At 41.3% G+C, this 12,848-nt stretch overlaps 3 protein-coding genes across 7 annotated transcripts in view; 2 read left to right on the top strand and 1 right to left on the bottom strand.

Moving 5' to 3' along the window:
• Window positions 1-548: 548 nt before the first annotated feature.
• Window positions 549-8,680, bottom strand: RPS24 (ribosomal protein S24). 5 transcript variants are annotated; one of them, XM_037804929.1, is made up of 8 exons: window positions 8,592-8,680; window positions 5,222-5,287; window positions 4,916-5,125; window positions 3,644-3,754; window positions 3,514-3,516; window positions 2,994-3,011; window positions 1,158-1,179; window positions 549-750 (listed from the first exon to the last, which is right to left on the bottom strand). In XM_037804929.1, the coding sequence occupies exons 1-6, from the start codon at window positions 8,592-8,594 to the stop codon at window positions 3,006-3,008; spliced, it is 399 nt and encodes a 132-aa protein (XP_037660857.1). In that variant the 5' UTR covers window positions 8,595-8,680; the 3' UTR covers window positions 549-750; window positions 1,158-1,179; window positions 2,994-3,005. The 5 variants fall into 5 exon arrangements, with proteins under 5 accessions (XP_037660857.1, XP_037660859.1, XP_037660858.1 ...); XM_037804931.1 differs by lacking the exon at window positions 2,994-3,011; XM_037804930.1 differs by lacking the exon at window positions 3,514-3,516.
• On the top strand, window positions 6,552-7,379 carry LOC119510547 (60S ribosomal protein L7-like). Its single transcript, XM_037804927.1, has one exon. It carries the CDS (start codon window positions 6,567-6,569, stop codon window positions 7,311-7,313), a length of 747 nt encoding a protein of 248 aa, XP_037660855.1. The 5' UTR covers window positions 6,552-6,566; the 3' UTR covers window positions 7,314-7,379.
• Window positions 8,681-10,769: 2,089 nt separating the features above from the next.
• The window catches only part of POLR3A (RNA polymerase III subunit A), a 49,629-nt gene continuing 47,550 nt past the window's right edge, over window positions 10,770-12,848 (top strand). Inside the window, exon 1 of the mRNA XM_037804452.1 lies at window positions 10,770-10,936. Within this exon, the coding sequence (XP_037660380.1) occupies window positions 10,893-10,936 (44 nt within the window). The 5' untranslated portion in view covers window positions 10,770-10,892. The remainder of the gene's footprint in view (window positions 10,937-12,848) is intronic.

The following is a 12,848-nucleotide window of genomic DNA, read 5'->3' as shown; positions in this document are numbered from 1 at the left end:
ATTGATTCTTCATGCCTATCCCAAACACCCACAAATTATTCCCTGTCCTCTCAAAGGCATTTCCACCAACCCAGTAATCTAAAATGACTCGTCTTCCACCCATCTCCCAACCACTTACAACCTGACCAACAGCAACCCACAGATCATTCAGGCCCTCAACCCTGATACCTGAAAGGCTTGTACAATCAAGAACTTATTTGCCATCAATTTTCCAAGCAATTACCCAGACTGCACCCAAAACTTCCCATTTATCCCGTAAGCAAAAATACGCAATGCACAGATCTCAATTTTGACATCCTGTTTACTTCAGGATAAATGATGGAAATGTGTTCTAGAAATTTTAATTCCCACTGTGATCAGCAGACAATTTAAGTAACAATAAGTTGGGAGTCCAGAAGACCAAAAATGATTCAGATCTCTTTCAGAGACCGACTAAGTGCACACTGGTATGCACACAAGCCTGGCCTCGATGATCCCATGTTGCCAACGTTCTGCACCTGAGATCTTCATGCAGTTAAAGGAAGGACAAACACTCTCCCATCATTAGATTGAGTTTTCATGATGGAATGTTTAATGTGAACCCTGAGCATCAATCTAAATCTGTCATAACAGCAGAACTGATTTTGTAACACTTCAGTAAACTTCAAATATATTTCAAACAACCAAACATATCAAAGTTTTTAGTTTTATTAATCCTCTGGTAAAATCTGCACAATCACGGATCAAGTCATTGAAGAGTCTTTACTCCTTCTGTGAATCAAAGAAAAAAAGGTTTAGTTTGCTGTTAGCAAATGCTTTTAAACATCTTTAAAAATTAAAATTCAAAGTTTTCAACAAGTTCCAAAATTACTGACACTTATGCAGAAAAAATATTAGTAAACTAGAATCAAGTTACATTTGAGGGATCACAACAATGTAAGCATCAAAAACATAACTTACAAACATTTGTTAGGAATGAAAACTGTTCTTAAAATGGGTTAAATATTACTAAATTTTAAAAACAGGTCGCTATTAGTAATTTTAAGACAAGAGGCTACAACTCTTCAGAGCATTTGTACATCTACTTCTAAATCTACTTCACATGCTCTTCTTTAAAACACTGCTTGGTAATTCAAGAAGTCTAGTCTAGTGATCTAAATGAAAAGTTTGAATTATACCTGTTATCCAATCTCCAGCTCACTGAATCAGTGGCAGGGAAGGGAGAGAGGAAGAAGGAAAGAAGCATTTCATTAATAATATCCTTTCAAACTCCAAAATAATCTGCACTGAAGTATATGCAATCAAATACCTTAAAGATGATTGGCTTTTCCTTAGCAAATGTATATAGAACACTCCAGAGACAGTTAAACATACATTTCTATGCATTGATTTTATTCCTCTCAATTCTGAGAACACCTTGCCTGATTACTGAGGTTCTTAGACAAGCAAGTGATGATTTTGCAAGGAAGACATAGTTCTGCCAAGAGCTGTGCCAATCCAGGCTATGTGGGGATACAGCCGCCGCCCCATTGCTCTATCCAGCGGCAACATCATGCTGGGCACTCTAACAACATCCACAGACTTCAGACTAAAGTTTAATTTGACCTCAGTGGAAGAGCTCTAAATGGTTTTTTAAAAGCTGTCTCAGTTCAATACTTTAAAGCCACCACTCACAACCACAATAGTGCAATTAGAATTTAAAGAGGCAGAATTTAGTTGAAGTAAAAATGCTACAACTGCTCTTCAAATATGAGACTTATTCCTTAGTTTAAAATGTGTTACTGCACCCAAAGTGTAAGAGCAGATATCAATTGTAACATCCAAACAAATGTGAATTAAAAGAAACATTTGCTCTTCTAAATGTTTAATCTGACTTTGTGTGCTCATTCACTTTCCAGCTGGCTTTTCAGCAGTGCTACTGCAGTACACAGTGCAACTTCATCATATAATCTGACATGATCAGGACAGTGATGGCTCGGTCCCAAGAGGTAACCCCTTGGGACACGTCCCCACAGAGCATGAACACGTTGGAATAAATGGCTGAATGGGGAAAGAAACCAATGTGTTAAATGTTTTTCAGACCTGGGTCAAAGGACAAATTTGGATAATCTTTTCCAACCTCTGATACTTGTCAACAGGTATAATCCTCACAAACAGGAAGTGGTTCTAAGTAGTGAGTAGTTCCACTGGCAGTTTATTCACTACTAACTCCGTGTCACTGGGAAGGTCAATTTGATTATAGTCCCAGGCAGGCAATAACAGGTTCACTGCCTTGCCTGGTAGGGAGTCGTCATATAAGCCAAGTGCACAGGAGCAGTGAGCACTACTGTTTCATTATGTGACTATCCACCTCAGCCCACCCCAGTCTTAGCCCAGTTTACACATCACTGGTTTGTCTGGTCAAACATGGAAACTGTGCACAAAATGAGGGAGGTGGACCATGCTTGTGGGAATTACATTTAATCAAAGGTTTCAACATGAATGCACAATTATCAAGAAAATTTGATAAAGACACCAGACGGAAAGTTACAGATTCATTAAGTAATAGAGAATGGATATGATAAAAGGTGATTGAGTAGATGCACCAGAACAGAGAGAAGCTTTACCAGATTTCATGGATCAGTTTATTACCAAATCAGATAATCAACTCATGGGGAAAGAACAAGATATGACTCCCTGAGGAGGACTGGAGAGGACCCCTTCCCAAGACTGTTTCATAAATACGATTTCCTGATTATGTGATTTTTTTGAATTCAGCATTTCTCAAACACAAATTAAAGGCAGGGCACCTGCCTTCCTCCACCGGGTCATTTAACAACGTAGCATGCATTTTTGAGTTTCCAAAATAAATGTGATTAAAAGGTTTTCTCCTTTGGTTGTATTATTCTAAAACACAACATTGGCATTATAATAATCATACTATACAACTCTATTATCCAAAGCCAACATGCGAAGCATCAAAGCAAACTCAGTGAAGGTGATGCACCACCACACCATGCTCACAATCTCAGTACCTGCCAGACACTTCATTTCTGATGAACAAGAAATCCAAGGGAGGAGAGGAGAAAGGCAAAAAAAGAGTTACAACTAAATTTCACAGAACACTTTATTAATTTAACAACCCAATACCTTATTTCCGTTCAACTTTTTACAATTAACAAGCAAAGCTGGTAAAAAGCTGCTTATCGTTAAAACTATTTGGGTCTTGACTAACTGAAGAGGAGGGCAATTCTAAAGAAACCTCAGCTACCTCTCCAGCATGCTAGGAAAACATGGGCCACATTGATTCAACCACTTCATAAACAATTTGTCTAGTTTAAGAAAGTAAATTAAAATCCCAGGAAACTAGAGCTGCTCCCCTTTCATCATCTATGCCAATTAGCAGAATGAAAACTTCATGAGAGGGCTTGAGAGGTGCCCACCAGGATAAATGAACCAATGTGGTCCTCGTGCTAATCTGTGAGCCAAGGGGTGGGCAAAGCTATGCTAACGTGTTAAGATACTACTATGTTATATAGTCTCAAAACACATTACCTTCTGTAATCCAGAAGTAGGAAAGGAAGAAACATTAAGAAAGGTTATTAAGAAAACAAAACCCCCTCCTTTCTAGAAACTAAAACCTTACAATTATTGACATTTCTGTATTTTCCATGATGAACCATACCTTTTTGCCAGCACCAACATTGGCCTTTGCAGTCCCCCTGACTTTCTTCATTCTGTTCTTGCGTTCCTTTCGCTGTTTTCTGGAGGTCTTTTTCTTCTCATACAGACCATGCTAAAGGAGAAAGAGTTCCATATAGGTGACTTGCAAACATTAACTCATCATTACTCACGACTCTGGTATGGAAACTGACCAGGTCAGAGATCAAGAAATGCAGCTTTCCAAACCAAAACTTTTCAAGAACATTTAACAAGTATTGCACTAGGACAGAAAGGGTCATCAATTAGGAGATGGTATGTATGTACAGAAAGTTGTCACAGGAAACTTTACAAATGTCCACTCAGTGCTCCCTGCAAAGAAAGTAAAAAGAATGTTATTGTCCAGCCTTGAGCATATAGCTCACTAGGTTCCCATATTTTTTCTTCTTTTTGCACTATCAAAGAGATAAACCCAATTGGCCTCCTGTTTCAACTCCATTTTACTCCCTGCTGACTTAAGAAGCCTTTACAAAGAGCTCTAGCCCCCAGCATAGACTGCTCCAATCTTGTTCTGCCCACCTCTGCACCTGCTGTTCCTACTGCCTGAAAGATTCTACTTCCAAATCTTTACAAGCATCTCCATTTCAATGTCACTTCACCAGCAAGGCCTTCCCAGACAACCCAATTAAAAATAGTGCAGCATCTACTAGATCACCATGAATTTTCTCATTATTCTAAGATTTATCTGACAGCAGGGCATAAAATATATTAAAAGAGGATGAGACCCAAGAGACATTTCAAATAAATGACCCATTTGCTTGTTTTCTGTTTAGAATGTAAGCTAGGGAACTTGCCTTGTTCACCGCTGTAGTTCACTCTGTAATGCTTGGCATTCTTAGTAAATGATCAAAATCCTTTCATGGTTCTTGGCTACCTATGAAATTAAATCTAAACAACCATTTAATCCCAAGCCACCTTTCTGAACTCAACCCTCCACTTCCCCTCTGGGAAATGATCCTCACTCACATCCCTATCTTCCAGCACTACTTTACTGCACTTCTGGATCCAGCTCAAATGCTACCTCCTCAAATGATGCAAACCTCTTATTTGAAACCCTCTCCCCCATACCTGTGTATTTATCAAAGAACTTTTTCTCTTTTTTTCTACCTTAAGGGAGTTCTTTACGTTGTTGCTCCCCAGAATGTTTGTTCTTTTTGAGCATTCCACTGCACCGAGGACACAACGCTATTGCAAAAACAGATGTTCAGTAACTGCTAAAGAAATTAAAGACACCTACTCTTGCAAGTCTGTGTTTGGGTTCATTTTTCTTTGCATAATCTAAGGAGTCATAAATCATGCCAAAGCCAGTTGTCTTGCCACCACCAAAATGGGTTCTGAATCCAAATACAAAGATGACATCTGGTGTAGTCTTGTACATTTTGGCTAGTTTTTCCCGAATTTCTGTCTTAGGTACTGTTGCCTTTCCAGGGTGAAGAACATCGATGACCTAAAAGGAGAAATCAAATTTATTATTTGTTATAATGAAATATAACACCTTCCAAAGAAAGAACAATGGATCAAACCTTAAAGTGCCTTTCCTTACCATTTGTTTCCGCTGAAGTAGTCGGTTGGTCATGAATTTCCTGGTCCGGATGGTTACCGTGTCATTCTGAAAACACAATGCACTAGTTAATAAAACTACTCAATCATTTTTTTAACCCTGCTGTGATTTTCTAAGATCTACAACTATACCGTCCCACTCAGCCCCTAGGTATACTGGCTAATTAAATTTAAAATGCAGTTCCCCAGTTGCAGTAGTTACATTTCAAATGTTCAACAGCCTAACCAGTTAGTGGCTATTGTACTGAACAGCTGAGACATAGATTTCCATCTTACAGAAAGTTCCACTGGACAGGACTACTCTGGAATGCTTACTTTCAGAGCTCAAAGATAATTTATTATCACAGGCAAAAGATGACCTGAAATACACAGGAAAGTCACCGCATGTACCCCATTTAAGTGTGGGTCAATGAACTGGCCTTTAGACAGGCTCCCATCACATCAGAAGGCAGGCTGTGTATATCTAGCATTTGCTGTACTATTCATGCTAAAAATGACAGGAGCATGACGGAAATGTTGCATTCACTGAAAAGTGTCATATTTACAATTGTTTGGGCTTATCAGTTTCCCCATGTACAGGCAATACATGAATTTAAAACGATTTGTGAGCCACTGGTTTCTGAAGTGTTTTGGTAGTTCTCTAAGAATACTGTGCTTTTCATTTTTCAGAGCCTTAGAGAAGGAAAATGGGAGGGGGACCATCCTGGATTGGGCCAGCTATAACAATGGCAACCAAGACTATTAAATCTCTGTGCATGTAATATGATGAAGTATCATTTTGGGATGAAAAACAAAGAGCCATTCAAACGATGTTGAGTACACTTAGCTGTTTACAGCCTTTTCTTCCCCCCCCAAAGAAATTCTGTTTACCTAACTCTGAACTGTTGGGGTGGTACATTCTTTTAAGACCAATTAAGATGTAACATTGGGGTCAGTAATACATTTGGCTGACTCTGATTCAGTATTCTCTTAGGTCACTATATTCTCACATGCATTTACAGAAAATTAAACTGTTAATATAATGTAAAATGAGTTCAGACCAATAAATCAAGAGAAATAAAAGTTCCACTATTTCTGTAGTTGCTTGCTATAAAATGAAAAGTCACGAGGCTATGTTACCCACCAGTCCATGCACTGTTCTGACATTCCCAGGGAGGAAAATGTGGACAGATGTACAAAGTCAATATGGAAGCATGACTAGAGTAAGATCAATCTTGTCAAAAATGTCTGTACTGGCAAATGGTGGTATACAGTGTGAGATGGTGTCATAACCAATTGGACAATTTATTAATCACAAAATAAACCTCTACTCTTTTCCGGCTGGAACCATGGAGGGTGTGGAAGAGAAGAAGAAGAAGGTGCCGGCTGTGCCGGAAACCCTCAAGAAAAAGCGAAGGAATTTTGCCGAACTGAAGATCAAGCGCTTGAGAAAGAAGTTTGCCCAAAAGATGCTCCGAAAGGCAAGGAGGAAGCTTATCTATGAAAAAGCCAAGCACTATCACAAGGAATATAGGCAAATGTACAGAACTGAGATTCAAATGGCTAGAATGGCAAGAAAAGCTGGCAACTTCTATGTACCTGCGGAACCCAAATTAGCATTTGTCATCAGGATCAGAGGTATCAATGGCGTGAGCCCAAAGGTCCGAAAAGTGTTGCAACTTCTTCGCCTTCGCCAAATCTTCAATGGTACCTTTGTTAAGCTCAACAAGGCCTTAATTAACATGCTGAGGATTGTGGAACCATATATTGCATGGGGGTACCCGAACCTGAAGTCAGTAAACAAACTAATCTATAAGCGTGGTTACGGCAAAATCAATAAGAAGCGGATTGCCTTGACAGATAACTCTTTGATTGCACGATCGCTTGGTAAATATGGCATCATCTGCATGGAAGACCTGATTCATGAGATCTATCCTGTTGGGAAACGCTTCAAAGAAGCAAACAACTTCCTGTGGCCCTTCAAATTATCTTCTCCCAGAGGGGGGATGAAGAAAAAGACCACCCATTTTGTAGAAGGGGGAGATGCTGGCAACAGGGAAGACCAGATCAATAGGCTTATTAGAAGGATGAACTAAGGTGTCTACTATGATTACTTTTATAATCTGGTCAGTTAATAAACAGTGATTGCTTTCAAATTAAAATGTATTCTGTTGGTGAAAAAAAAAAAAAATAAACCTCTAGCTTTTACAAAAAATGCTGGAAGAGCTTCAATATAAAAAAAAAAAGGCAGAAATTTCTCTCTTCCCAACCCACACAGTACCAAAATAATACGACCTAACACATAAACTCAGTGCCAATAAAATGCACTTCATTTTCTAAGTTATAGGTATAGTTATAGAGAATTTCTCAACCTTACTGTTGACATTTGGGGCCAGATAATTCTTCACTGAGGGAAGTCCTGTGCATTTTTAAATGTTAGCTAATAACTGTGGTCTCTACCCACTAGATGCCAGTAGCACCCCCCAGTTGGAAGAATCAAAAACGTCTCCAAATTTTTTCATTAATATTGTCACAGGGGCAAAATCGCCCGAATTGAAAACCACTTCTCTGGAGTATAACTACTGTGGCTGATACAAATATTACAATCGCAAAACCGTATTCATGACATTATGCTCAATTTTGACACGAATAAATGTGCACTACCTGTATGTATTATACTCTTACATGGTCAACTCTACAGTTGACCAGTTACTTCTGAAAGGGCCAACAGGTCTTTTACCCCATAGCTGCCAAACAATGTAAGCTTGCAAGCTTACACTGACATTGAAAAAATTTACCAACAAAGACTTTAGTTGCTGAAACTCTTGATGGCGCTAACTAGACCCGACTGAGGAGAAGCTTTTTGGTGACTTTTCTCTCCAGGATCTGTTTCCCCAATATGAAGCAAAAGAATCCATTCAGCTGACAACTTTTTAGCTAACACGTGGGAACGGTTTCACTCATCGCAACTCGCCCAGGCGCTGCCAACAGTCTCTTCGGTTCTAGGGCTGCCATCACCCATCACCAGCAAGCCGCCTAGCCCAACTTGGACTGCAGGAGGAAAGTGCCCCCATCCCCCACCCCAGTGTCCAACCGACACCCCCCGGGGCGCTCCACGAAGCCAATAAACACAGCGGCTCTTGGAAGGCCCCAGGTCCTTGGAGCACGAAGCCCGACGTGTTTAACTCGCAGTGCAGCCTTGCCAGCCCCGACTTCTCGCAGACGGCCCCAGAGCCCTCGGCAATGGCCCCCGCCAAACACGGCCAGGGAAGAGCAACAGGATTTCGGGAAGCTGTCGAGCAGACGGCGGGACAGGGAAAAGAAGGATGGATCGGATATGCGGCAGATGATGGTACAGGCCCGGGGAGACTCACCATGATGGCCGGTGATCCTCAAGCAACCAGAGAGGAAAAGAGGACCAGTCTTCGTCGGCCAATCATATCAACGCGCACGGAAGGACCCCAGGCGGCGCCGGCGAGGGGGCGGGGCCCGGGGCGCGGGGCCGACCGCACCGATGCCGGACTGAAAGTGCTGAAGGCACCGCCTCGGCACCCTTTAACCACACCCCTGAGATTCTGAACCAGCCAATCCGGAGGCTGAACAGCTCGAGCGGAGTAGCTTTACGCCCGCAAGTGTTCAATTTCGTCTCAATTCATTACCTTGATTGGTCTATTCTTAGAATTTAGGGAAACCGAATTATGATTTAAATTGCGCCCATCGAGTAAGAGGTTGGTGAAGATGGAAGGCATATAACGAAATCCTCTCGACCAGCCTCTTCATTTTACAGCTTGGGAAAGTGCGATAACCCTGATTCCAAATCCTATATTATTCCAAGTACACAATACTGCCCGTTTTAATTTATTGTTGCTAAGTATTATTTTTTTAGACCTCTATGATAATTATTTGATCATGGTGATTCTCCGATTAAAAAGAAAAAAATCTTTTATTTGTCTTTTCTGCAAATCTTATTTTTTACACAAAATGAATTTTTAATTAGTATTTACTTGATCCAGAAATTTGTTTTGCTTAAAATGGAACATGTGGAAATAGAGAATGTAAATGTGAAAGGGGTTAAAACTGGAAACGTTATGTTGTATTTAAGTTAGAACAATATATATTTAAAAAAAAGAAAGAAAGGAAAAACATAAACATGCATGTTCAAAGAAAGACATTAGGAAGAACTTCCCAAAGGTTAGTGTGGACTAGATCAGGAAGCAGGTTTTTAGGGCAGCTTTCCAATAATCTTCAGAATAATCAGAATAGTTAATATTCATTGAGTGATTGCTATGTGCCTGTTCAAACTAATTACTTTAACTTCCTTTTGTCGTTTAGTTTTCCAACAACTCGTTTAGTTTTCCAACAACAACTAGGAAAAGTTTTCCAACGTTTAGTTTCCAACAACTAGGGTTTTCCAACGTTTAGTTTTCCAACAACAATTAGGGTGCCTATTACTCATCCCCTTTATAAATGTGAAAACTGGGACACAATGAGGTTAAATGATCTGTCCAAGGTCATACAACTTTTAAGTGGTAGAACCGAAGCTCCCCTGGAGGCAGGGATTCCAGGGATTTCACTCCTAACCTCTAAGTGATAAAAGCCATTCATTACAAAATCTTGTTGGTATAGCACTGTCAACATCACTCCAAAGATAAATTATTAATCAGGTTAGTAAAACCTGATTTGCTTTGCTGTTTGTGACTTTGTATGTTAATAGTAGGAAACCGTAGCATCTGAAAATGATATAGCTTCCCTTCTTAAAATGTAAAGGTGTTGAGCCACTGTACTGGGTTCTGTTTTTAGAGTTTCTCACAAATACTTAAGTATTAGTTTCAGCTTCTGTAGAGCTGAGCTCTGTGGCAGTGTGGTTTCCTTGCTAGTCTCATGCACTAAAGATGTCCCACTATAATCAACTCCTATAGATTGTTCCTAGTAATTTATTTCTTCAATATATGAATGATCTTCATTTCCCATTCTCCCCTCATCTTGATTCCTGGGCTCACCATAGCTAAATTTTCACACTAAACTGACAGATTTTCAGCTTCTCTTTCTGTAATGAAAAATATAAGCTTAGTTCTTTTTTTTTTTAAATACCTTTATGAAGTGGAGGTGCATGCGGGGTCGTGTTTTCTGCTGTTTATTTCCCTTTTTGGTCCTCCGGATGTTCAGCCTCTACTAGGTGGGAAAGTTCATTTAGTCTACACAATTCCCTTAAATAAATAGAGGCTCTTAAGGTAGATGATATTGGTGTTGATAATGATATTTTCCATTTTATGCAAATTTTGGCTCTCCGAAGGCTTAAAGGCCCAAAGGCAAGGGTAATGGGTGTGGTCCTAGTTTCTCTGCAGGGGTCTAAAAAGTTTTAAAGAAATGGACCGCAAATGAGATTACATTTTTAAAACAGTGCAGTCCCTGGTGCAGTTCCAGGGAGACGCCGCCGAGTGGCGCTGTAGAGAGAGGGCAATGAGCGTCGTATTCGTAGCCTCTCTTGCCAGGCAAGCTAGCCGGCGAGTCGCGGAAGAGGCGGTGGACACGTGGGGCAACCTACGGTGGCCGCGAGGATGCTGCGGGTGTGTTAGCTGCGAGCGAGGCAAGAAGCGTTGTGGGAACTGCGGGGAGCACGGTTTCTCTAACCCAGGTCCCCGAGTCCCGAGTAGGGGATCCCCGCAGCCGTCACCATGGTGAAGGAACAGTTTCGGGAGACGGATGTGGCTAAGAAAATGTAAGACGGGGCGAGTGGCCAGAGAACGGAGAAATGAGGGGCAGAGGGGTCGAAGAAGATCCGGGGTCCTGGGTCTCGAAGGGTCAGAGGTCAGGGATAATTGGGAGGAGCAGGGCCAGGGATTAGCGGGAGGGACGTGCTGGAAGAAGGTCAAAGCGGAGTGGTCAGGCAGAGGGGATTTCAGCACCCGGGGGAAGGCAGACCAAGGCGGGCCCCGGGCTCTGGCGGAGGAGGCGGGATTATGGCGTGATCCTTGGCTCTGCGGGCACCGTGGGCTGACGCGTGAATTCTCCCGAGGTCAAGGGATTATCCCTTTCTTTTAGGGAATCTTTCGCCAGCTGCTGCTTGCAGCGCGCTCTGGAGTCAGGACTGTGTCTAATTTGGGTTTTACCATAGAGCGCCTGACACGGAGGCGGTATTTGCTGACCACAGGTAGATGAATGATAGTCTCAGAAATGAAGCTGCTATTCTGGGCTTTCTACTTCAAAGCTTATTTGTCAGGCTCTGGCCCCTCCCTAGAGCTTCCAGTAGAAAAATGAAATCTTATTTCATCAGTTGTTCTTGCATGAGATACATAATGAGGAGAGTACTTTGTGCAGTGCCTAGCATTGGGCATTAACACTGGTGAATAAGACCATTGCTGCCTAGGCTAATTGTAGAAGGTACGCAAGGCAATGTTGGGTGTGATAAGTGCAGTGGCAAGTGTAGGCATAAGGAGTTCTGAGAGCATCTAATGGAAAGAAAGTCCAGGCATGAGGAGATAGACAGAACAGCCTTTTTCAAGGAGCATACTGGAGGGTGAAGAGGTGGGTGATGAGAAGGATACAGGAAATTTGAATATGTGTTGAGTCATTTTGCAGGTGTGAGAAACCTTTGAAGGGTTTTAAACAGGGGAGTGTCTTGTTAAAAGAGTCTTCTGGAAGATCTGTCTTGATTCAAGGGGAAAAGAGAGGCAGGGAGTCCTTGGAGGCTATTGTGGAAATAGTGGTGGTCTACTGGAGGGAGGTGGAGTCATTGGGGAAATGTGAATTTCAGAGGTGTTTAGGATGTGTTTTCTTCGTTTCTCAGCTGCTAAAACAAAGGCTATGCAATGGGTTGGCTTAACAACAGGAATTTATGGGTTCCGGAGGCTAGAAGGCTTGCTTGCTCCCATGATCTTTATCTTCTGGCCAGCAGGCAATCTTTGGGGTTCCTTTGCTTTTTCATCATATGGGTGTGCCTTCTTTCTCTTTCAGGTTCCATTGACTTCCAGCTTCTGGCTGCCCCCTGGGGTTTTCCTTCTGTGTGTAATTTCCTTTGCTTGTAAGGACTTCAGCTATATTGGATGAAGGACCACCCTCATTCAGTTTGGGTGCACCTTAACTAATAACATCCTTCAAAGGTCCTGTTTACAAATGGGTTCACACCCACAGGACCCAAACATACTTTTTTTTTTAAATCCAGTTTTACTGAGATATATTCACATACCATACAATCATCCATGGTGTACAGTCAGCTGTTCACAGCACCATCATATAGTTGTGCATTCATCACCCCAATCTATTTTTGAACGTTTTCCTTATACCGGAAAGAATCAGAATAAGAATAAAAAATTAAAATAAAAAAGAACACCCAAATCATCCCCCTCATCCCACTCTGTTTTTCATTTAGTTTTTTTCCCCATTTTTCTACTTATCCATTCATACACTGGATAAAGGGAGTGCAATCCACAAGGTTTTCACAATCACACTGTCACCCCTTGTAAGCTACATTGTTATACAGTCGTCTTCAAGAGTCAAGGCTACTGGGTTGGAGTTTGGTAGTTTCAGGTATTTACTTCTAGCTATTCCAATAGATAAAAAGTGTTATCTATATAGTACGTAAGAATGTCCACCAGAGTGACCTCTCAACTCCATTTGAAATCTCTCAGCCA

This window comes from Choloepus didactylus, chromosome 15 (genome assembly GCF_015220235.1).
Source record: "Choloepus didactylus isolate mChoDid1 chromosome 15, mChoDid1.pri, whole genome shotgun sequence".
NCBI lineage: Eukaryota > Metazoa > Chordata > Mammalia > Pilosa > Megalonychidae > Choloepus > Choloepus didactylus.
Note: the sequence above shows the minus strand (reverse complement) of the source record. Positions and strands in the feature narration are given on the sequence as shown.